Genomic DNA, 23,307 nt, shown 5'->3' with positions numbered 1-23,307 from the left:
AGAATAATCAAGAGTTAAAAATGACTTCTTTGAAGGAACATCACTTGACGTTCTATAACAGCTAATTCTAAATATATAAAAAACTGCCTTGTGTTTTTACTAACTTCCTCTGCCTTAAATGAAACTCTGTGAAAATACAGAAAATATTTACTTTGCTCCCAGACCAAAACACAAAAAAGTTTAGAAAACATTACATGTATTTTCGTTTGATCACATAAAAATGAGAAAAAAAGGGATTTTTTTTTTTTTTGGCGGTACGCAGGCCTCTCACTGTCGTGGCCTCTCCCGTTGCGGAGCACAGGCTCTGGACGCGCAGGCTCAGCGGCCACGGCTCACGGGCCCAGCCGCTCTGCGGCATGTGGGATCTTCCCAGACCGGGGCACGAACCCGTGTCCCCTGCATCAGCAGGCGGACTCTCAACCACTGCGCCACCAGGGAAGCCCAAAAAAAGGACATTTTTTAAGCTTCCACATAGAACACTATGAAAACTTAGTTACTGTTTTTTAATGCTCCTTTAATCCTATTACTTGTTAGAGACAACCATTTGTTTTATATTTCAAAATGTAGTTGACTCTTGAACAACATGGGAGTCATGGGCGCCAAGTCTCTCTGCACAGTGGTAAGTCCACGTATAGCTCGTACTTAGCCCTCTGTATTGTGGCTCCACAGCTGTGGATTCAACCAACCATGAATTGTGTAGTACTGCAGCATTTACTATTGAAAATAATCCATGTGTAAGTGGACCCACGCAGTTCGAATCTGTGTTATTCAAGCGTCACCTACAGTTAGTTTAAAGAGTTTTTGAGTCTTGTCAAACAGCAATTCAGGGACAGTGACAGAAATGGTACAAAACAAAATCAATTCAGATCAGATAACAAACCACTATCAATGCACTCAGCAACCTAGGGGAGTTTTCTAGAATAAAGCAAAATACAAGATGGTGTAAACATAAAACAGACAAAAAATTTTCAAACTTTTTCCAAGCTCATCACAGTGATGGTAGTTGAAATACTTGAAGATTTTACAGGATCCTATTAAATTATATCCAATAGTAATAAGCTAATGCTCATTCACTGAGTGCTTATTATGTACTATGCTAATCAATATGTAATCTAGAAGAATGTCAGTCATAATTTCCTATTTACAAAACTACAACATAGGGCTTCCCTGGTGGCGCAGTGGTTGAGAGTCTGCCTGCCAATGCAGGGGACATAGGTTCGTGCCTCGGTCCGGGAAGATCCCACATGCCGCGGAGCGGCTGGGCCCGTGAGCCATGGCCGCTGAGCCTGCGCGTCCGGAGCCTGTGCTCCACAACAGGAAAGGCCACAACAGTGAGAGGCCCGCGTACCACAAAAAAAAAACAAACTACAACATAGTGGGAGAGATAAAAAGGATACCTGGTTGAATCAATTAGAAAAGCAAATCAAGTGGTATTATTCTTTACCTATGATATTCAAATAAAATTTAAAGAAAATGTGTTACGTTACAATTAATATACAGTTGACCCTTGAACAACGCGGGTTTGAACTGTGCAGGACCGCTCTTACATGGATATTTTTCAATAGCAAATATGACAGTACCACAAATCAGTAGATGTGGAGGGCTGACCATAAATTACATAGGGATTAACCCCATGTAGTTCAAGGGTTAACTGTAATGCTTTAAAATGTTATAAAATCTAAAAGAGTTAATGTGCTATTATTCAGATTATCTAACTACCCAGAATAATTTATTTCTAAACCATGACACAGAGTAAGAGCAGGGCATAGAGCAAATAATTTTAATTACTGGGAATATTAAGAGGTAAACTGAAACTAGAAATCTGGATAATAGATGGCTGAACAAGAGGGGTGGCTGGATGAACGAGTGAATACAACCGAGGACTGGAACCCAGGTCTTTAAACTCTCAGGTCTTTCAAACTCGTTCCAACTTTTCTCTCGCTAAGCCTCTACAGAGAAAACATCATACCTTAATGGCTACTATTAAGAAGTCTGATAAGCACTTTTCTCATTACTATAAAGTTAATGAAACTGATTTTCTTGTGTGATTTACACCATTTAGGCTCATTACTTAGAGGAGTAAGATTTTTTTTCATTGTGGATATTCATCCCAATTTATACAGAATTAGCTTTTTTTTTTTTTTACCCACGACTAGCTGTGTGATCTTAGAGGAAACATTTATCTTCGCTAAATCTCAATTCATTTATAAATCTGTAATAAACTGAGGCATAGTAAGTGAGCATAACATCTTCGTTATTTTACTGTGAAGATTAATAAGATTTAGGGAGCTTGGCAGAGGGTCTGGCATATAAACTGTTGCTGCTATACCCATGTCAGAATGGAAAAAGCAATGGACAGGGAATCGGGATATGAGGGTTCCAGAGCAAGGGTTCACTTCTCTGTTAACTGTATGACTCTCCACGAGTAAACCTGCTGTCTGAGCCCCCCAGTTTCTTTATTGGTAAAAAGAGATTGCATTACCAGAGGTTACAAATTTGGGGCCCACAGACTACTCAACTCCCAAGGGTCCATGGGATTTTATAAACTCGGATGTGGTAGAAATTTACATGTTATTTTTACTAATCTCTAGCTGAAATTCAGCATTTCTTTCAATTATGGATGTAGCAGCAGGCCACAGTGTTAGCAATACCACGACTTTGTCACTATAGAAATGACATGTTTTAAAATCACACTTCAGCTGTTAGTCACAAAAAAACACAGATTGCTCAAAAATAAGTGTTTTTAATAAATTGAAAAATATATTTCAATCGTTTCCTTCACAATCCTATGTATTTTATGCACTTAAAACATTCTTGAGAAATCCACAGACTTTACCAGGCTACTGAAGGAAGCTACGGCACAGAAAGGATTAAGAACCCCGCAAACCCTATAAATTTTAGCTCTGAATTTCTATGAACACACCATATACATAAAAAGTTCAAAAGAGGCAAAACAAATTCACAGTTAGTTCGGGATAGGGGGTAGTAGTGACAGGATAGAGAGGCTTCTGGAGTGCCAGTAATATCCCATTTCTTGACCCAGATGATAGTTACACAAATGTATTTGTTGTGAAAATCCATAGAACTGTACACATATAATTCTATGCATTTTTCTATATGCATGATCTATCTTGGAAAAACAGTTTAAACATATTTTTAGATAAGATAGCCTTGAAGCTGTATTTTGGAGCTTTTATCATTATCCTGGTATTGGAATGAAGTCAATTTTAATTTTAATTTTCTATCAGGTTAAGTCCCCAAAGGAGTTTATTAAAAGTAAGTAAAAGTAAGTAAGTAAGTAAGTAAAGTAAGTGAGTGAGTGAGTGAGTGAGTAAATAAATAAATAGATAGATAGATAGAGGAAAAGTGATAGTGTCTCTGGCTTCCAGAAATTCTGATTTGGTGGTTTTGAAGTGCAATCTAGGAATCTGCATTTTAACATTCTGAAAATTTTTAGGTGGCTAGGTGCACTTTTAGGTGATTCTAACATTTTGTACTCTGAAAGCACAACCTTAGATTAAAAAAATGAATGAAAAATGAAGACAGGTAAAGCCAAGCCTGGTAGCTTAGAAAAGGAAGCTTATTTTATAGATATTTTGCTTTGGAAGAAACCACAGTGGTAGTATTTTCTTGAAGTTCTCCTATTCTTTCCACAATACTCCTGACAGATGGGCATCCAATTCTTGTGTACTTATTTCCATACACAAAATAAACTAATCTCTTCTTCCACATGAATCCCTAAGTTACAAGGCTCTTCGTCGTCTCTTCTTCTCCTGGCTTTACAGCCTTAGTCCCTCCCACCATTCCTCCCCAATGTTTCTAAACCTGCTATTCTGCTTGGCGCACAGTAAGTGCTATGTTAAGTGAACGGGGCCACATCACTCTAAAACAGTAGGATCTGTCCCTCCACCTAAACAATAGACTAAGCCAAGCCCTTTGTATAAACGACATTGAATTCCGTTAAACCACATCTTGATTTTGAGTCCCATTCCAGTCTTTCTAAATAATTCAGAAAGGGAATACAAACATATTAACAATACTATCCATCTTTTGAGATAAGCACACGAAGCTTTCTTCTATACTCTGTTAAGGAGTTTTGGGAATACCACATTAAGAACAAAAAAATGAGAAAGAAATCCTAGAAAGTAACCAGCAGTCACAGAAAACAGAAAACAAACGCTGCTTAACAATCCAGAAAGAAATCAGAAAGGAACCACCTCTCTGCTCACTTTTCTCCTTAGCTGTCCCTTAAAAATATCAACCCTCCCCCAACACTTTAGCTTATCATGTGTATCAAAAAGCCTCAGAGGAACGTGAAGAAGTTCTGAGCAATCCAAAGCCAACAGGAAACCAACTACTTCAACAACTGCTGATCACCTAATATGAGCACCCATAGAAACAAAGAACCCTTAAAAACTACGGAACACCGCAACTTAACAGCTGCATGGAATCTCCCTCCAAATTATCATTATCAGAAGGAATGTATTGCACCATCCACTTTGTTGTCCAAAGCCATTATATACAAGCTGTGAACACTAGTAAGACGGGTCAGTTATTTCAGGACATGCTACAAAGAACACTGGATTAGACTCAAAGTTTTGGACTCTGACCATGTGATGCACATGATGCCTAAAGTCGATTTACCCTTGTGCCTCAATTTCCCTACACGCCCTGCTTCTATCACAGAGATTCTGTCAAATAGAAAACTATTCAAACGTGTTAGTTATAAAAATACTACTAAATAACAGCAGAAAATGTTACAGGAACACCAGGCTGAAATATACTCAAACTGAATGAAGACCCTGTTTATTGGCCACCCAGTTTCTCTGCCTGGGAAACAGATGGACAGGCAGCAAAGTGTGCCCGACAGGATGACAGGAAGAGGACCTGCCACACCTGAAGGGTAAAAGTGAGGCAGAAAGGTGGGTTAAAGATGTCAGAGTTTGATGTGCAAGGTTCACTGCTGCTACAGTATGATCTTTTCTTCTTAATTAAGGGCAATAAAAAAAAGTGAGTGGAAATATGTAAATCTCCAGTCAAGGGAATTTTAGCAAGGAACGCTGACACTGTAGACACGACAGTTCAAACATCATTGTGTTTTGCAAAGAGAGCTAGCATCACCATCAGGGTCTAAGAAATGCTCACTTGTTAAGTGCCGGTGTACCTTGGAATGTATGTATAATAGCTGTGGTTGTTAGAAAAAGCTGGATTAAAATTTAGAGATCCAAGGTCTAATCCCAGCGCTTTGCTATTAAACTAAGCAATATAACTTTGTTATGTAAACTTTTGCTAGGATTTACCTAAACATTAGGAAAAGACTATCTCTAAGTTCTCTTCCAGTTTTTACACTGTAACACTATTTTACAGACGTATAGCTATGAACTCATAAAATCTAACCTAAATATGTTAGGCATTGATATAAATGTAAGGTACACACATTTATAATCAACGACATAGATGCTGAATGTCCTGAAGACAGCATTATATTAGAAGCTCCAATATAAGACAGGGCTTAAAAATGTGTAAAATATATTAGATAAAATGCATCAGATTAATATTAACAAGATCAAGTTTCAAGAGGGAAAGCCAGTAATTATCATCTTTGTTATTTAATCTATCCCTTAAAAAATACACTGATATTTATATTAAGTAATTTTCAAAAGACACGCTACTAATCTGAGTTTCTAGATAATTAATTTTTGTCTTTAACTCTTTTTTTTTTTTTTTTTTTTTTTTGCAGTACGTGGGCCTCTCACTGTTGTGGCCTCTCCCATTGCGGAGCACAGGCTCCGGACGCGCAGGCTCAGCGGCCATGGCTCACAGGCCCAGCCGCTCCGCAGCACGTGGGATCTTCCTGGACCAGGGCACGAACCCGCGTCCCCTGCATCGGCAGGCGGACTCTCAACCACTGCGCCACCAGGGGAGCCCTGTCTTTAACTCTTAAATGCAGTTAAGAATGACAGACAACTTACACTTTTAAAGAACACAAAGCCCCCCATGTGAAATGTAGGCTCTCTCAGAAACCCTCAATGTAAATCCCTTCAAGATGGAAGTGCTTAGGAAACAAACTTAATTTTAAATGCTTTTCTCCAAACACCCTTCTTTAAAACAAAAGTGTAGACTGCCATTAATTTTCAGTTTAAAAAAAAAATACACGGAAGGGCAGAAAACGCCTACGGGAAAGCCAGCTCTAAATGCTGAATAACAAAATTAACACTCACATTTTGGTTACCTAACATGAAAGACATCAGAGCGCACTGAGAGAGAATATGTTGGAAGTTCTGGGTTCTGGTTGTTAGCTCTGCCACAAAGAAATCAAGTGATCTCTTAATAGCCTGGCTTTCTCATTTGTAAATAAAGGGAAAGGGTAATGACCTGTAAGGTTCCATTTCGACTCTTAAGTATTTCAAAATTCTTATGGTCACGTTTTTAGCTGCTTGAAAACAGGAACAGAAAACTGATTTTGCCCCCCTTCCCACAAGATCATTCTCTGTCAAGAAAAGCTTGAGTCTTATTTTCATATTTTCTTCCAACCAGAAAAAATAATAAATAAAAGGAGACATATTTAGTGTTTGTGCATCTTCGAATCAGACACTATTAATCATTTCTTTTAAAATTAAATTACCTACCTCACTGGGTGTTGTGAGGATTAATTCATTAGTGTTTGTAAAGCACTTTGAGATCCTCAGGTCAAAGGCGCTATAGAAGTGCAAAGTAGTAGTATTATTACTAGATTCTTGCTTATTTAAGGAATTTCACAATCCTTTAAAAGCTAACTCTGTGTTATGATTTAGACATCTATTTGTAAAACCCTGCATTTTATCCACATTACTTTTAACTCTTCTTGAATATCTTATAGATAGGGGCAGAATGTTTGGAAACAAATGATAAAGGTTTAACTTTGATCTACGAATGGAGGGAGAGACTAAGGGAAAATCCATTGTGACAAATTTTGTTCAGCATAAAATTTTAGTGAGAAATCTTGTCAACCAGATTTAGAAGTGTGCCTAAGTTGTACCCAAAACAAAACCAAACCCTACTTTAATCACAGATTCTGCAATGAGAAATTCCTTTCTTCAAAGAGAAAGGGAAACAATTTTCAAATCAACTCCACTTTAAGAGGGGTACTGAGCTTATAAATTACGTTACATGCGTATATATGCAACTGTCATTTAAAACCTTTATACTTAAACCACAGTAATAGTATTAGTATAAACTGATGTCAAAATAATTGAGCAGCTTTTTCTTTAAACTACGCTCCCACCCCCAATTACACAAAGCAAACTATGCACTGAAAAAGAGGTCAAAGCAATTTTGCTTTATGGAATTTTAAGAGGAAAAAAAAGAGGGCCAAGGCTTTAAAACCAGTTAAAATCTTTTATTCCACACTTCCCACCCCTTTCTCTAACCAAATCTTCTAACAATTAAATCAAAACAACACACACACGTACACATACACACACAGAGAGCTAAGAGAACCAGAGCCGTCTATACATTGGATACTCTGCTCGATAAACACACTTCTTTACAAATCTGCCCAACATCCTCTGATGAGATTCTCCAGCATAAGCTCCAGTCCCAAGAGCAAACTGAAATTTAGATATTAAACTTTAAATACTTACCTCCTGCTCCTGTTGAAAGATGACGACTCTACCACCTTTATCTCCGGTTGCTAGTAATTCTCCAGAATGATTAAATTCTACTGTAGAAATTATATCTGCTGTATAATTGAAACAAAAATGAAAAAAAAAAGATATTAGTTCTTCTTTCCCAACTCACTACAGAGTTTCTTAATGAGAACTTAGCATGTTTTTCCTAATACATTCCAAGTCTATATATCAACCTGCCATCACAAATAAAGTAAATCTAAAGTTCTTTCATGAATATTTTGGTTCATCCAGAAGAAAAAAAGCTCCCCGGAGTAAACCAGTGACACTATTTTAACAAACAGGAACACAACAAATAATAAACACTAGTGCTTTATTAATATTTCACTAAATTCATGAATGTAAAGAAATCAACAACTTGTGAAACATTCTATGACAGCACCATTAAACATTAATATCGGTAATTATTGTGCTAATTTTCTTTCTGATATACTTTTGATAAGCTACTTTATGCAAACCCAAAGATGGTCTATAAAATTAAGACAGATATAAATAAAATGGGGAAATTTTTTAAATGTAAAAATAATTGCAGGTGGAAATTTAACAATCATAAATATGTAAATTCAAATTATGGCTTCTTAAACAAATGTTTGCAAATAGAACACACTTATACCAGCAATGCTTTGTGCTATGCACCTTCAACATGCACAGCTCTTCTTGTGGCTCCCAAACACAGCAGGGGCTACTAGAATCAGTCATGTTACACCCAAAGTCGGTGCTAACTTCACAGTCAAGTTCAAATAAAATTATCAGGGTTTTTTCCTTGCTTTTTGACACCAGAGCCATTTTCCTAAAGAAAAAAATCTAAGTTACAGAATTGGGCATTAAGATAAAGCAATTAAACTATACAATTCACCATTTTTACAAGCATTATGCCAAATTAGGAAAGACCCCATCATATGCATGTTATATAAACAATCAAACTTTTACTACAGGAGAAGGGTCATTTTCTTGCCTATATTATTAGCTAACTGTAAGAATTTTAAAATGTGACTTTATATAGTAAAGAACACTGTATACTTTAAATTTTAACACTTACTGACCAATGTATTATATCATATCAATAACCTGTCCAGCACAGCATTTTACCATTTTCATTTTAGTGATTTTTCCAAGTTCAGCTTGATTTTAGAAAGCTTTCTTTGCTTCCTCCATTGTCTAGGTCCAAGGCACCTTACCTTTTTGGAACTCTCTGAGAACCTACTGAAAGTTCACATGCTGTCCCAAGAAACTGTACATATTTAAGTACACACAAAAATTTGCATATAATTTCAAAAGGTTTGGACAGCATCCCACCTCCAGGTTAAAACCTTTAGCCCAGACAACTCACCGTGGCCGGTGGTGTCAGGAGGAAAGAATAAATCTAGTGTTTACACTACATGCATATGCAACACCACGGGGTAAAAGTGAATATACTGTACTATTCTGTAAAGCCCAACGTCAATAAATACTTAAAAGCCACTCTAGTAGGTGCTCTGTATTTACTTCTGTAGTAAATAGAATAAAGGATTAAAAACACACAGAGTCCCTGCACTTAAAGCACATTATAGTATAGTTACAGAGAGAAAGTAATTAGGAGCTAACAATATCAGCACAAATAGTTACATCTGATTTGAAGGTTAGATTCTAAAATCAGGGAGTAAGGTAAAAGCCATACATAGTAAAAATTATCTTTAAATTCAAATCCCTCCGACAGGCACCACTTTGGAGATGAAAACTGTTTCTCTTGTTCTTTTAAGTCCAACTCAGCCAATTTTCCCTACAGCATTGATAGTTTGTGATTTCTTTGGCTAACTCATCAAATGAACTAGTTAATTTGAATATAAAGTCATGCTTCACCAAAAACACCTTATCTCTCGACTCCAGTGTATGCTCTTGGCTTGGTGAAGTGCTCACACCTGACACCAACTCCAGATTCACTCTCCTTTTCACTCAGTGGAATAACAGGAAGAGTAGGCTCAGTATTTAAATTATTTCCTCTTCCGCCAGGTCCAAATTGTTGCAGCCACCTAAATTAATTCCTTGTTAGGTAGATGAACTATCACAGATAAGACTTAACAGGGCATATGTCAGTGATCACGGTATGACCAGCCTGGCTGGCCTCTCTGTTGGGCAGCGGTTAAAAAGTAGGCAGGACAGAACGCTGCAGGATGGGCTCCATTTCTAATGGGGAGAAATGTCGATCTTCCTTAGGTGAGCTGGACAGGGGGAAATCTAGAGGTGATTAAGTCAGTAAGGAGATCATTATAATAAGAGGATTGAGGAGATCTGGGATGGGGGTGGTGGCAGTAGGGATTCCACACCTGTATTATTCTTAGAGACAGAACAAGAATCAAGGAATAAAACAGCAGGCACAATACCCCCAAGTACTGAAGACATTACTGACTCACACAGCTGGTTATAATGAGGTCACTGAACAGCGGACGGGGAAGGGAAGGAGACGTGTGCGCACGTGCGTGGGGGGAGCACATGCATGGGGTGTGGAGGGGAGGAAGGAGAAGAGGAAAAGACCAATAATTTAGTGCAGGACGCAACAGGAATAGTAAGACATCTGCTCTTACAATGTGTCACTTCTTATCCTAAGAATGGTTATTTTACAACAAGAGCTGCAGAGTAAAGTGAAATGATAGGTGTTTAGTACCAAACCAGCTTTGCAGCAAGGGTACAAAACTCTAAGAGGTACACTTGAGACAGGCTGAGGAACCCTAGACACAAATGGCCTACACGGTGAGAGGCTGAACGTCAGGAAACGACAAGAAACAAAGATCTACATCATAAAAGTCAACCCTCTTTAAATCCTTGAGGGAGAGAAATATTGAGTGAAAGGCATACAATTTTCTCATTTTAGATATTTTTAATACACTACTGTTTGTGACTATCTTGCCAAAAGCCAATGAACAAACAGAAAATTTTAGAAATAGCTAACCAAGCCACTGATGCTTAGTGAGTAGTGTAGAGGAATTTTATTTGGGGGAGGGGTGGGCAGGCAGATTCATGGCCTCCTTGCTGTGATTTTTATACTGCATATATTTAATATAGCCATATTTCAGATAAGTAAATTATTTTCCTGGCTTGTATGATGAAGTTAAATAGGTACCACGCCATGGTGTTCCCTCCTCCTTCCCCACAATAAAAGAAAGGGGAGAAAAGAAACACCATGATTTCTGGATGCTTGGTCATCCGCACATGTGTGAGAGAGCCACCATATACACAAGCACCTATTAAATCTCCAAGTGTATGACTGCTTTTAAAGTTTTTCTGAGTTGTAAAATGCCTAGATGTCACAAGTTCTCACTGAGAATACGACATAAAAATGATGAATAAAAGGGAGAATAAGATCAAATTCTGCTTTGTAGACCAAGAAAAATACCCAGGAATCCGTTATGGAGTATGCTATGAAACTGAGCTTTGAGCTGTATGTGCTTCTACACCCTGGTGTACCAAGAAGGGGATATGGGTTTGACTGGATACGGCAAGCACCCAAAACCTGTAACCTCCAGTTTTGAGAAAGCTCTTTACCTCAGTGTGCCATACAAACATTTCTGTTTTCAAGTGTGCCAGGATGTGTAAAAGATGAGGAAGCACAGCTCTAAAAATAGTGCTCCCACATCATGTGCACTGATACCCAAATGAGCTTGGTCAAATACTGCTTGCTACCTATGTTTTTGAAAGTAACAGTAACTCTGCTCCTAGGAAATATTCTTCTAATGTTCTGATTCCTATGCCACTGAAAACTATTACAGAGTAGACGACTGCAGGAAGTCTACAACAGCACCGTTCGACAGAACTCTCTCGTTACCATGGAGGTGTCCTGTATCTGCGCTGTTCATACAGTAATCACTAGCCACAGGTGGCTCCTGAATTTTTAACTTTAGCCGTGTGTCTAGGGGCTATCATACTGGACAGCCTAGGTCTAAAACATTACAGAGTGGACACTGACTTCTACTGAAAAGCCAAGAATGCTGGAACTGGGAGAATTTTGAACCTTTAAACAGTGCACTATGGGTAAAATAAAACTACTGTGCACACACACACCCAGATTGTTACCTCAAGGAGCAGGTTGAAAATATAAATGCATTTCATGAAAATTTAGATTCCTGAATACTATTTTTAAAACAAACTGTTAATGAAAGCCTCAAAAACTTGAGAACACTTTACTCTTGAGATTAAAGTCACTATCATATACTTTAAAAAGGCAAAGACATTAGCCTCACTGTTAGAGTCATATTACTGAACTCAAGGCAGGGTCCAGTATAACACATCAACTAGGTCTGTTCTCATAAACCAACAAAAAACTTCCTCTCCTAAGGAGAAAAATAGGAATCTTTCCTATGACCAATAAAAATGTTATTTCACAATGGAAAAAAACACCTGTGTTAATCATCTAAAGAACATTCTAATACAGTTAATAAAAAGGAAGGACTCTATCAGAACATCAGTCAACGGTCCCACTGTGCCTTAAGTCAACACACAGCCATTTTAGGCACACACTAAAGTGAGATTTAAAAGGCACAATCCCATTTTTGGTAAGAAAACTTAACACAACGTTTTTGACCTTTGTTATGAAATTCTATATACTATTAATAAAAACCAAGGAATTTATAATGTGTTATACAAAATGGAACTCTAATTTCTTCCAACCTCTTCGTTCTAGACTGTCAGCGCCCAGGTTTCATCCTAAGAAGGTGAAATAATCACTTTCTCTTGGGGGTGGAACGGTAATCGGTGGTGGTGGGAATGACAACAGCTGTGTTACTGGTCTGTCTTCGCTTCATCAGGCGCACCACCCCGTCCCCTTGTTACCTACCTTCTCTATTTCTTATGGACTCTAATAAACAGACTAGGACACAATCAATCAGACAACCGAAGGTTCAAAAGTATAACACGCTCAGCATAAAAATCAGATGAGGGAAAATGAATAGATAGTATCTATAAATGGTAGTAATGAACAATAATGACTAAATATTAAGTGATCAAATTATTAGTAGCTCTGACATTCTCTAAATACTTCAACTCCTGCACTGTAAGACACCTGATGGGGTTACTCATTGATTTTATCATTCCATTTCAGGACTACAGTCCAAATAAATAATTTGAAAGAAACCGATTAAAATTAGTACCCACACGGTTACAGCTGAGTTATTAACACACTGGCATACGTCATTTTATTGCACTTCCCTTTACCATTCTTCGCAGGTACTGTGTTTGTTTACAAATTGGAGGTTTGTGGCAGCCCTTCGAGGACAAAGTCTATCAGCACTGTTTTTCCAACAGCGTTTGCTCACTTCATTTCTGTGTCACATTTTGGTTATTCTCTCAATATGCCAAACCTTTTCATTATTATTATTATTTTATTTTTAACAGTGATCTGTGATCAGTGATCTTTGATATTACTATTGCAAAAAGATTATGATCGCATTTTTAAAAAATAAAGTGTTTTTTCAATTAAGGTACGTACGTTGTTTTTTTTAGACATAAATGCTATCGCACACTTAAGAGACTACAGTGTAGTGCAAACAACTCTTATATGCATTGGGAAACCAAAAAAATTCATGTGACTCTATTTACTGCAGTCATCTGGAGCCAAACCCTCAACATCTGAGATGTGCCTGTTATGAAATAAGCCAAACGTATTTCAAACATCCGATAACGAGGAAATATAAAAGTAACCTCTAGTACACAGGTTGGAAAATTATGGCCCACCAGCTGTTTTTGTAAATAATGTTTTATTGGAACCCAGCCATGACCATTTGTTTATATATTGTCTTTGGCTGCTTTCACTTGACAACAGCAGGGGTGAGCAGTTGAGACAGACTGAAAATATTTACTATCTGGCCCTTTACAAAAAATGCTCCCCAACGCCTGCTCTAGAATATTAATATAATTGGATATTAACATTAAATGAACAAATATGGCTTATGTGGGTACAGAGACACAACAAACTAATGTCAAAGCACACACTGTCTACAGACAGGCACAGCTGTAACGTGCCAAGCACTACACTGAGTGAGCATTTACATATCCCTCCTTTAATCCTTGTAATACCACTATGGCATAGACATCATTTTCAATTAATAGGAGTGTACGAAAGCACAGAGAGATTAAGTAACTTGCCTATCACACCTCTGTCAAGTGTCAGAGCCAAGATTCAAATTTAGCAGGTGTGAACAATCATATGGATAAGGTGGCAGCACAGAATCCTATAAATCACTGGATGACGAATAAAGAAATAATATATGTGTTCAGTTTACTGCTTCTTTTTCATTGCCAAAATGTCTGTGTTCAATATAACATGTAGAGTCAAACTACATCACCTTTATACTATTTACTAATGACCACATGACAGTTACTTGTAGCCCTACCATAAAACGGAGCATTTTTTTCAGCACCTGCTGAAAAAACTCTACTATATTCAAGGGGCTGGGTGATCCACAGTCTAAATTCTACCGTCTAAAGGGGATTATAAGCAGAATGTAATCACAACAGATAAACAGTTAACCAAGAAAAGATTTAGTAAATGTTTAAGAGAACCAAAGAAGGAATATTGTAAGGCAAAATAAACAATTATAAAATGAATTCTAAGACATAAAGACTGAGTAAACATATAAAGATGCTCCCTTCATTTTAAAAATAAAGGGGGAGGAATCAACTAGAATAAGCTGCTTACATATTTTTACCCATCTGGATTACAGATTCCCAAAAGTTTCACTTGAAACATTTAACACAGCATCCACTGAATGCTGACAAACCTGATTCTGTTATTTTTCTCAATATGATTAGTCTATTAAAAAAAATTTTTTACTGACCTAAGAGAATTTTTATTGTTAAATATAGATACACTTTTTAATGAAACAAGAATGTGCAGTATTTTTTCAATAAAATTATGTCAGATCACAAACGTTTTTACTTAATCCTAAATTTAACTTAACCTGGTCCAACCTGTTATTTATTCTTACTCCGCCCAGAAAACAATGCATATACTTTAACCCGTATCGCAAATTCACGTGCTCACAAAAACATTACTGAGCACTTACTTTGCTATCACTGAGACATCAGTATTAAGAGCCCCCCCCCATAAGAGCAGCTCACACTTACACAGTGCTGGGTACTGTGCTAAGTACCCCTCAATATGATTAGTCTTTAAAGCTAAGTAACACAGAAGAAAATTTAAAAGGTTAAAATTCATAAAATACTATAAACATTGCTGCAGCAAATAATTCTAAAAAATTCAGGCCTAGCTACTTTATGCATCACAAGATAGCATAAATCTCATGACAAGAGGCTCACAAAAATTCTATGAATAACCACGGTTTCTTAAAATTCTACATTTTAAATTTCATCTCAGAAGGGACCGCTCTGGCGAAAAAAGCAAGTGTCTGCGAAGACTTGCTGCAAGGGCAGCTGCCAGCGGGGCCTTCTAGGCATCAAATGAAACTTTCACGCCTGGAAGAAAATGAGCTCATTAGCAAGTTGGCTATGCTGAATCTTGCTTTTTTGCAAATAATATTTAATTTCCCACAAAACTCTACTAGGTAATCAGTCTCCTTTCCTTTTTGTTACATTTCAGTAAAAACAAAGGTTAACAAAGAACACTACAACTAACTGCATAAACGAAGGTGTCCCAAAAAAGTACCAATAAAAATGTGAAGTAACTTAGCACTTCCTCTTTCAAAAGTCTGAAGTGAAAGACAGAAGTCAAAATTAAAAATCTGTAATTGGTCTTCCGCTTCTGGCCATGGGGGAGTAAGACAATCTGGATTCAGCCTCTAGCTATGAATGACTAGAAAACGGAACAAAATATATGAAACTGTTTTCAGACAATGGACAACATGGAGTTTAGGACTGTGAACCCTTAGAGAAGAGTAAGTGAGCCCTGTATTTGCCCTAACTTACCGCCTGGACAGTGCGGTGAGTCAGGAAGAACCCAAACATAGGCCAGCAACCTCACCGAGTTGTGGAGTCAGAAACTGGGGGTTAGGGAAAGCCAAAGCAGTTAGATTTTTTTGGATAGAGTACAAAGAGAAAGTTCAAGGGATCTACAGAGATCACTAAAAATCTTTGGTTTAGTACTGATCTGAAGACATGTGGTGTGCCACTCCACAAGGCCTAGAAAAGAACCATCAGAAAGTTTACAAGGGTTCAGAATAAAGAGGTCTCCCACTCAGTCAGAGTAAAGAAACCTCATAATTAATAAGGCATCAGGGAGAGTCCTCAGAAGGGTATCACCTTAGTGGTGAGACTCAATCAGCACCCTATTGAATTTGTCCTGACAAAGCTTAAAAGCAAACATTGAAAAACTGATCTCAAGTAACTTAACTACGTGCAAGGACGGAATCCGACAACAACGTAAATTCACCTCTGGCATCTAAAATCACCAGGAATGTAAGGAAGCAGGAAAATATGACCCATAACCAGAAGAAAAACAAACCAATAGAAACAGACCCAGAAATGACAAAAATGATGGAAGAATCATTTTTAGAAGACAAGGGCCTTAAAATAGCTGTTGTAAATATGCTCCATATGCTCAAGACAAAGAAGGAACATCTGAAAATGAAAAGTACACAATTTGAAATGAAAGATGCACCGGATGGGATTAATAGATTAGATGCTGCAGTAGAAAAGGTCAAGAACTTGAAGGCCTAGTAACAGAATCAAAACAAAATGATGCAGAGGGGGGGAGAAAAAGAACAAAGACTTGATTTCTAGGATAATATCAAGTTTTCTAACATACGTACCACTGCAGTACCAGGAAAAAAGGTGGGGAATATTTGGAAAAATGACCAGTATGTAAGTGCTCAAGCATGATGACAGCATATGTAGAATAATCAAACCAAGGGATAAATGCAGACTTACAAAGGTATACAGTAGTGGCAACTCAATAAACTTCATTAGTTTTTTGTTAGTGATGTGACTGCAAAATCATGAAGAATTCCAACATTTCAAAGCATAATCTTCCCCTGATTTACAAAGTAAACTTTAGTATACACATTAAACACATACTAAAAGTACCAAATAGTTGGGTTTTAGGCTTAGAAAATAAAGTCTTTTTCAGCACCACGAACATTTGGCAGAATATTCTAAATCATGCAGACCATGCGACAACTTCTTCCTGTTCAAGACTGTCCTGCAAACTGCAGAATAGCTAGCATACTCGGCCCATGCCTAGTAAATGCCAATAATGCCTGTAATCATTGGTAAAATTAGGTAAAAAAAAAGAATTCAGTAGGACTAGAGTTTATTAATATGTATATATTTGATAAAAAGGTATGGTGAAGATGTAATGGTCATAAATCTTTATACTCAAAGATTTTTACTTTATACTTCATATACTTCAGAGTTACTAGGAATAGAAGAGTTGACAATAATTATAGAAGGTGGACAAATCCTTTTCCACACCTGACAGATTAAAAATAGGTAGGGAGGGCGTCCCTGGTGGTGCAGTGGTTGGGAGTCCGCCTGCTGATGCAGGGGACACGGGTTTGTACCCCAGTCCGGGAAGATCCCACATGCCGCGGAGCAGCTGGGCCCGTGAGCCATGGCCACTGAGCCTGCACGTCCGGAGCCTGTGCCCCGCAACGGGAGAGGCCACAACAGTGAGAGGCCCGCGAATCGAAAAAAAAAAAAAAAAAGGTAGGGAGGCAGGGAAGGGAGAAAGAAAGGACAGACACTTGAAAAATATAATTGATACACACACACACACACACACACACACACACACAGAACTTTATACCAATATAAAAATACATATTTCTTCCAAAGAGCTTTGCAATTTAAAAAACTCAGGTGCAGCGACAGAGCCCCTTAAAAAATTCTACTTATAAAGACCACATTCTCAATCACAATAAAATTAGCTAAAGATTAATAACCACTGGTTCTAATCAACCACTTAGTAACCTTAAACCTCTAAGGGCAAAGATAAAAATCAGTACTGCAATAAAAATATTTTAAAAGATTTACAAAAACATAAGTATATAAATATTTAAGTATTGTTCTTTTTTAAAGAGATACAATGATCACTGTAAAACTAACCAACTTATAAAAACTGAAAGAATAAAAAACCTGAAATCCCACCACAAGGGATAACCATAGGTAATGAATGAACCATCTCTTAAGCAAACTCATGCAAATTGCAAAATATGTATGAGATGTATTGATATTTATATATGTTATAACTTCTGTAAGACCAACTTCAGTAATGGAATTATAATTAAAATTAACTTTACTCTTTTTTTTGATCACACAAATAACTACTTTGTAAAACACTGTAGTCATCTACTCTTTTTTTTTTTTTTTTTTTTTGTGGTACGCGGGCCTCTCACTGCTGTGGCCTCTCCCGTTGCGGAGCACAGGCTCCGGACGCACAGGCTCAGCAGCCATGGCCCACGGGCCCAGCCGCTCCGCGGCACATGGGATCCTCCCAGACCGGGGCACGAACCCGCATCCCCTGCATCGGCAGGCGGACTCTCAACCACTGCGCCACCAGGGAGGCCCAGTCATCTACTCTTAACCCCTCTTCTGAGAGAATTCCAGTATAGTATATCCTTCCATAGTTTGTCCACATGTACTTCCCATGCTCAGTACAAAAAAATACCTATTGTGCTGAGAAAGAATGTTATCTACATTATATCGCTGTTAAAAAAAACGTTACAAATCATATTTGATCCTACTTGTATAACATAAACAAAACGATCAGAGCATTATGGAATTGGTGACCAGAGCTTAGACAGGGAGACCAGTAACAGATACACGAATGACAGACGAATCTCTACAAAGTAAAAAAAAGTAATGAGGTAGCACTACACACCATTCAAATGACTAAACTTTTATTTAAAAATTGACAATGGCTGGTGCTGGTATTGAGCAACTGGAGCCCTTACATACAGTTGGTAGGAATGCAACCCACCTTGGGGGAAAAATTTGACAGTTTCTCATAAAGCTAAAAACAAACACCATGCAACCCAACGACCACATTACTAGATGTTTACCCAAGTCAAATGAAAACTTACATTCACACAAAAATCTGAATGCAAATGTTTATAGCAGCTTTATTTGTAATCACCAAAAACTGGACACAAACCAAATGATCCTCAACTGGTGAATGAATAAACAAAATGAGGTGTATATCCATGCAATGAAGTACCACTCAGCAAAAAAGAAAAAGGAACAAACTACCAATAGAAGCAGTAACATGGATAAAATCCAAAATGCATTATGCTAAGTGATAGAAGCCAGATTTAAAAGGCTACACACTATATGATTCCATTTATCTGACATTCTAGAAAAGGTATAACTACAGGGATAGGTGTGGGGTAGAGGCTGACTACAAGGGTAGTCAGGCTGACTTCACGAGATGGTATCTTCCTCGCTTTTATACACAAGTCAGAAACTACTTAATACATGTACACATAACAGAAAAGTTCCCCATTTTTCAAGCATCATGGAACAAAATCTATATAACACAAGAGTTAACTGAGCTGGATCTTTTCGTCTTCTATAAGTTTATTTTATCATAATTTTGGACTTACAGAAGAGTTACAAGGACAGTACAGAGAGTTCCCATCTACACTCACCTAGTTTCTCCTATTGTTTACATCTTACATTACCAAGGTACATTTGTCACAACTAAGGGATTAACACTTGAATATGATTACTAACTAAACTCCACAGTTTTGTTCATATTTCACTAGTTTTTCCCTACTGTTCTTTTTCAGTTCCAGGATACCACATTAGCTTCCTATGGTCTGTGACAATTTCTCAGGCTTTTCTTGTTTCTGTTGACCTTAACAGCTTTGAAGAGTACTGGTCAGGTACTTTGCAGCATGTCTCTCCATTTGGGACTGTGTTTTCCTCACAGCCAGACTGCAATTATGGGTTACTGGCAGGAAGATCACAGAGAGGAGGTGCCATTCTTATCACATCAAGGGTACATCCTACCAGCATGACTTATTGATGACAACCCAGATGACCTGGCCAAGGTACTGTCTGCCAAGTTCCTCCAGTCACTCCACCCCCCCAGAATGTACTCCGGAAGAAATCACTAAAGGGGCAGAGAGAGAGAGGGAGAGGGAATGCGTGTGTGTTAAGCTCCATCCCTTTGAGGGGGAGTAGCTAGTTAAATTATTTGGAATTCTTCTGTATAGGAAATTTGTCTCTTCTCCCTCATTTGTTTATCCAATCAATCATCTATCAGTAGGAACTCACAGGCATTAAGGTCATACTTTGGGTTATAATCTAATAATATGTAATTACTGTGTTGCTCAAACTGTCCCTGATTTGGCCACTGAGAACTCTTTCAGACTGGCTCCTGGGTCCCTCTGACATATTCCCATCCTTCTGGTTTTTTTGAGCACTTCTGGAATATTTATTTTAATGTGTAACTTTCAGATATTCTTAATATTACCACAAATTAAAGATGACTTCTAACTCATTCTGTAGTGACCTACTAAGTTTTAAGAACGGAATTCTCTCAGTTCTGAAGAGAAGTATAAATATACTGAGAACAAAAGGAAAGACTAGAGCACCGTAACTAACTCTCATCCTGGGATTATCTGACCGAGACTGAGACTTCTATCCTGGAATAGATTCTCATTTGGTCAGCTGAGGTTCTCAAAGTTAAGAAACTGTGTGTGTTAGCCTTCTTAGAAGTCTTAGCACATGCCTACAACTTGGATTTCATAATTCTAATCTTCCGGTACTCGCTGCTTTTTTTTCTTCTCAGATGTTGGGGAAGTGGGGTGAGAACACAGCAGGCAAACTACTTTCCGTTATAGTCAAGGGCCTGCTGTCAAACCATCCTGGCAGATAACGGCACAGAAATTCTCATTTTGATCCAGTTTGTTTCAGCACTTAGAGTTCTCATTAAGAAGCCTGCTATCTTGTAAAGCAAATAACGTCTAATAAAGATGTTAAAAAATAAAATAAATGTAAAAAAAAAAAAGCAGCATGTTATCCTTGTTCGGACACACGACCATTTTCACGGTCTTTTCTCCTCTCTTCATTTAGTATACCCTATGTGGAGAACACTGAACTTCAGGATTGCCCCACACAGCTAAGCAGAATGTGATTCACCCAAATTTCTTCTCAAAGGTAACTAATTACTCCCTAGCATAGAAAATACTTTGCTGGACAATGCAGCTATAAAATGCCAGTTTTTTGATAAAGGGTAGGCAAGCTGAAGGTACAGTTATTTCCCTACAGACCGCTATGATGTTCCTTTGTCACTGTTGACCTCTAGAGGGAGCTCAAAGTTCTCTTTACTTTTTCCCAAAGGTCAGGACACTCCTCCCACAAGTCTGCTGTGGCCAAGACTTAAGAACATTTTATTTCGGCAGCCCAAGAAGCAAGTTAAGTGTGTGCCGTCCCTTCAGCGATCTCTTGCCCCGCAGAAGTGAGCGAGACGTGACCTGATCACCTGCTGCTGCGGCGAGCAGGCCCCAACCACTTCCGCCTCGCTCCCTTCCCGACTCTTCTTTCCTACTTTGCACTGGCTAAGGCAGATCACTGTAGCCTGAAAGGCGGCAGGGAGGGCGGCACTCCTGCTGACAGTAGCAGCCAGTGCACCTCCACCTCCCTCCCGCCAGGGCACATTGGCACGGAGGGGAGGCGAGGCTGCTCACATCTGCTCCAAGGACCGAGGGATCATTACCTTAGCACACCTCTACCACATTCTTGGGGCCACATCTGCAGGGAACTTGTGCAGGAAATGACCAGAAGTCAGACTGGTCATTTCCCCACTGTCAAATTGCCATTTCTTCTGTCTGTATGACCCTAAGGAAGTAACTCAGCCCCTTGAAAACTTAATTTCCTTATCCTTCAATACCTACCTCAGAGTTGCTTTTAGGGCTAAACAAGCCATAAATGCAAAGAAATGATCCCTGAATGAGGCACACAGTAGGCACACTGGTTAAAAGAAGATGTGGGCTGGGGTTTGGGCTCTGTTGCACAAAGAAGAAACAAGTAGTTTCCCTTGTTTCTAGACTATTCCAGTGAATCAATCTAGCCTACGTAAAAAAAAGTTCCCCAAATGGTTCAGCTGAGCTCCCAGGAGCCTGAGGCTAAAGCCCAAACTAGGAACAAAGTATTGCAGCTGCCCGGCTTGCTGCTTCTCTGTAGATACACTCAAGAGGCCTCAGGTTGAAGCACAACTGGTTGAGGATAGGATCCTGTACTTCTGTCTCTTGGTCAAAATATCACCTCGATTTTACCATGATTTCCAAGAACAAAGTAAGTGCTAACGGCCTTCATAATAACCCTTTCTCAACCTCTGACTCAGTGACCGGGAACACATTATGAGATAAGCTCAACAAAGACCGCTGGCTATTGATGCTCATACAGAACCTACATTGTAATGTTGCCATGAGAGTCAGGGTCCATAAGGTGATTTCCAGAGATGTGTTCTGGAACCAGCCTCCCTTCTTTTTTACTTGTTCCTGGATAATCTGATATCATGTTTGGATAAAATGGAATGGAACAATACCCTCCTGCAACAAAGAACAGAAAGATAAACAGTTGCTAATACATTTAGTCTACAGGGGTGATTTAACAAACAAGGCTTGGTGTATTAATGTTATATATGTTAGAAAGTAGAGCTCTAAATTGACCATTCTAAGCCTAGTTACCATCTTCATTAGATGTTCACCAACTTTTAACGGACTCATAATTAAGTCCACTAAACAAATCATCTCATTAGGTTGCCTTATCGAAATAAAGTGCAAATAGTTTCTCGTGGAGGTTATACAAACAAGCAGTACTGCACAAAGCTCCTGCATCTATGCATGCATTATTAAAATATTTTTATAACCAGATGGGTATCTGGTTATTAATATCTGCCTAAAATCTTTACAAACTAGGATTATTATGGCCACGCTATAAGAACCTGAAAGCACTTCACTGACCAACCAGCGCAAATTTGTTTTCTGATAGAATTCCTTCAGCTCACCTACAAACTGGGTACAAAGAGGCAGAATATTTAGAAAAAGAGGTTAGAGGACTTTAAGATACGATACAAATAACGTTATCGAATTTATTCTGATGACAAAAGGAAGCCCACTGGGGAGCTTTAAATATGAGTAATCCAATTAGACATGCACCTTAGATTACTCAGGCTGAAGTGGACTGGGAATTGGGAGAAGGTTAAGTAGAGGGAAGTCTGGAGACAAACCTAGAGTTACTCCAGAAATCCTAGTAAGCAATGAAGGTGACCTGAGTGAATCAGTATTAGTGTAGTAACAATATTATAAGTAGCCAACATTTAAAATTCACTTACAGTATGTTAGGTATTTAATCTTCATAACAAATCTATGAAGCTAGTGGTATTAATATACCCATTTAACAGATGAAGAAACTAAAGCATGGAAGCAAAAGAGGCGACAGAAGTGTACAGCCTTTACAATTCATTTATGAAGTATATAAAGCAAGGCTTGATAATCAGTAAGCTGGGGAGAGCTGAAGATGAAAGCAAGAATAATGTCCAGGTTCTCATGCTGGCTGAATGTATTTATTACCATCAATGGACAGATATTTTACCTTACTTTAGGTATTCTTTAATAGCATCTAAATGGCAGGTCCAACTTCAGGTAAAAGAAAAAAGCTAAGCACCCATTGGCTAAGTTCAAAAGAGCACGTCACGAATGATTTCACC

At 38.2% G+C, this 23,307-nt stretch overlaps 1 protein-coding gene across 2 annotated transcripts in view; it reads right to left on the bottom strand.

The window, feature by feature from the left end:
• PPP2R2A (protein phosphatase 2 regulatory subunit Balpha) overlaps nucleotides 1-23,307 on the bottom strand; it is a gene marked incomplete at its 5' end in the record, with an annotated part of 85,024 nt that overhangs the window by 23,993 nt on the left and 37,724 nt on the right. For both annotated transcript variants that reach the window (XM_079705670.1, XM_079705669.1), the window contains one exon: nucleotides 7,623-7,720. In XM_079705670.1, coding sequence (XP_079561796.1) covers nucleotides 7,623-7,720 — 98 coding nt within the window. The remainder of the gene's footprint in view (nucleotides 1-7,622; nucleotides 7,721-23,307) is intronic.

This window comes from Hyperoodon ampullatus, assembly GCF_949752795.1.
Source record: "Hyperoodon ampullatus genome assembly, chromosome: 6".
NCBI classification, from domain to species: domain Eukaryota; kingdom Metazoa; phylum Chordata; class Mammalia; order Artiodactyla; family Ziphiidae; genus Hyperoodon; species Hyperoodon ampullatus.
The sequence above is the reverse complement of the archived record's forward strand: the minus strand, read 5'-3'. Positions and strand labels throughout refer to the sequence as shown.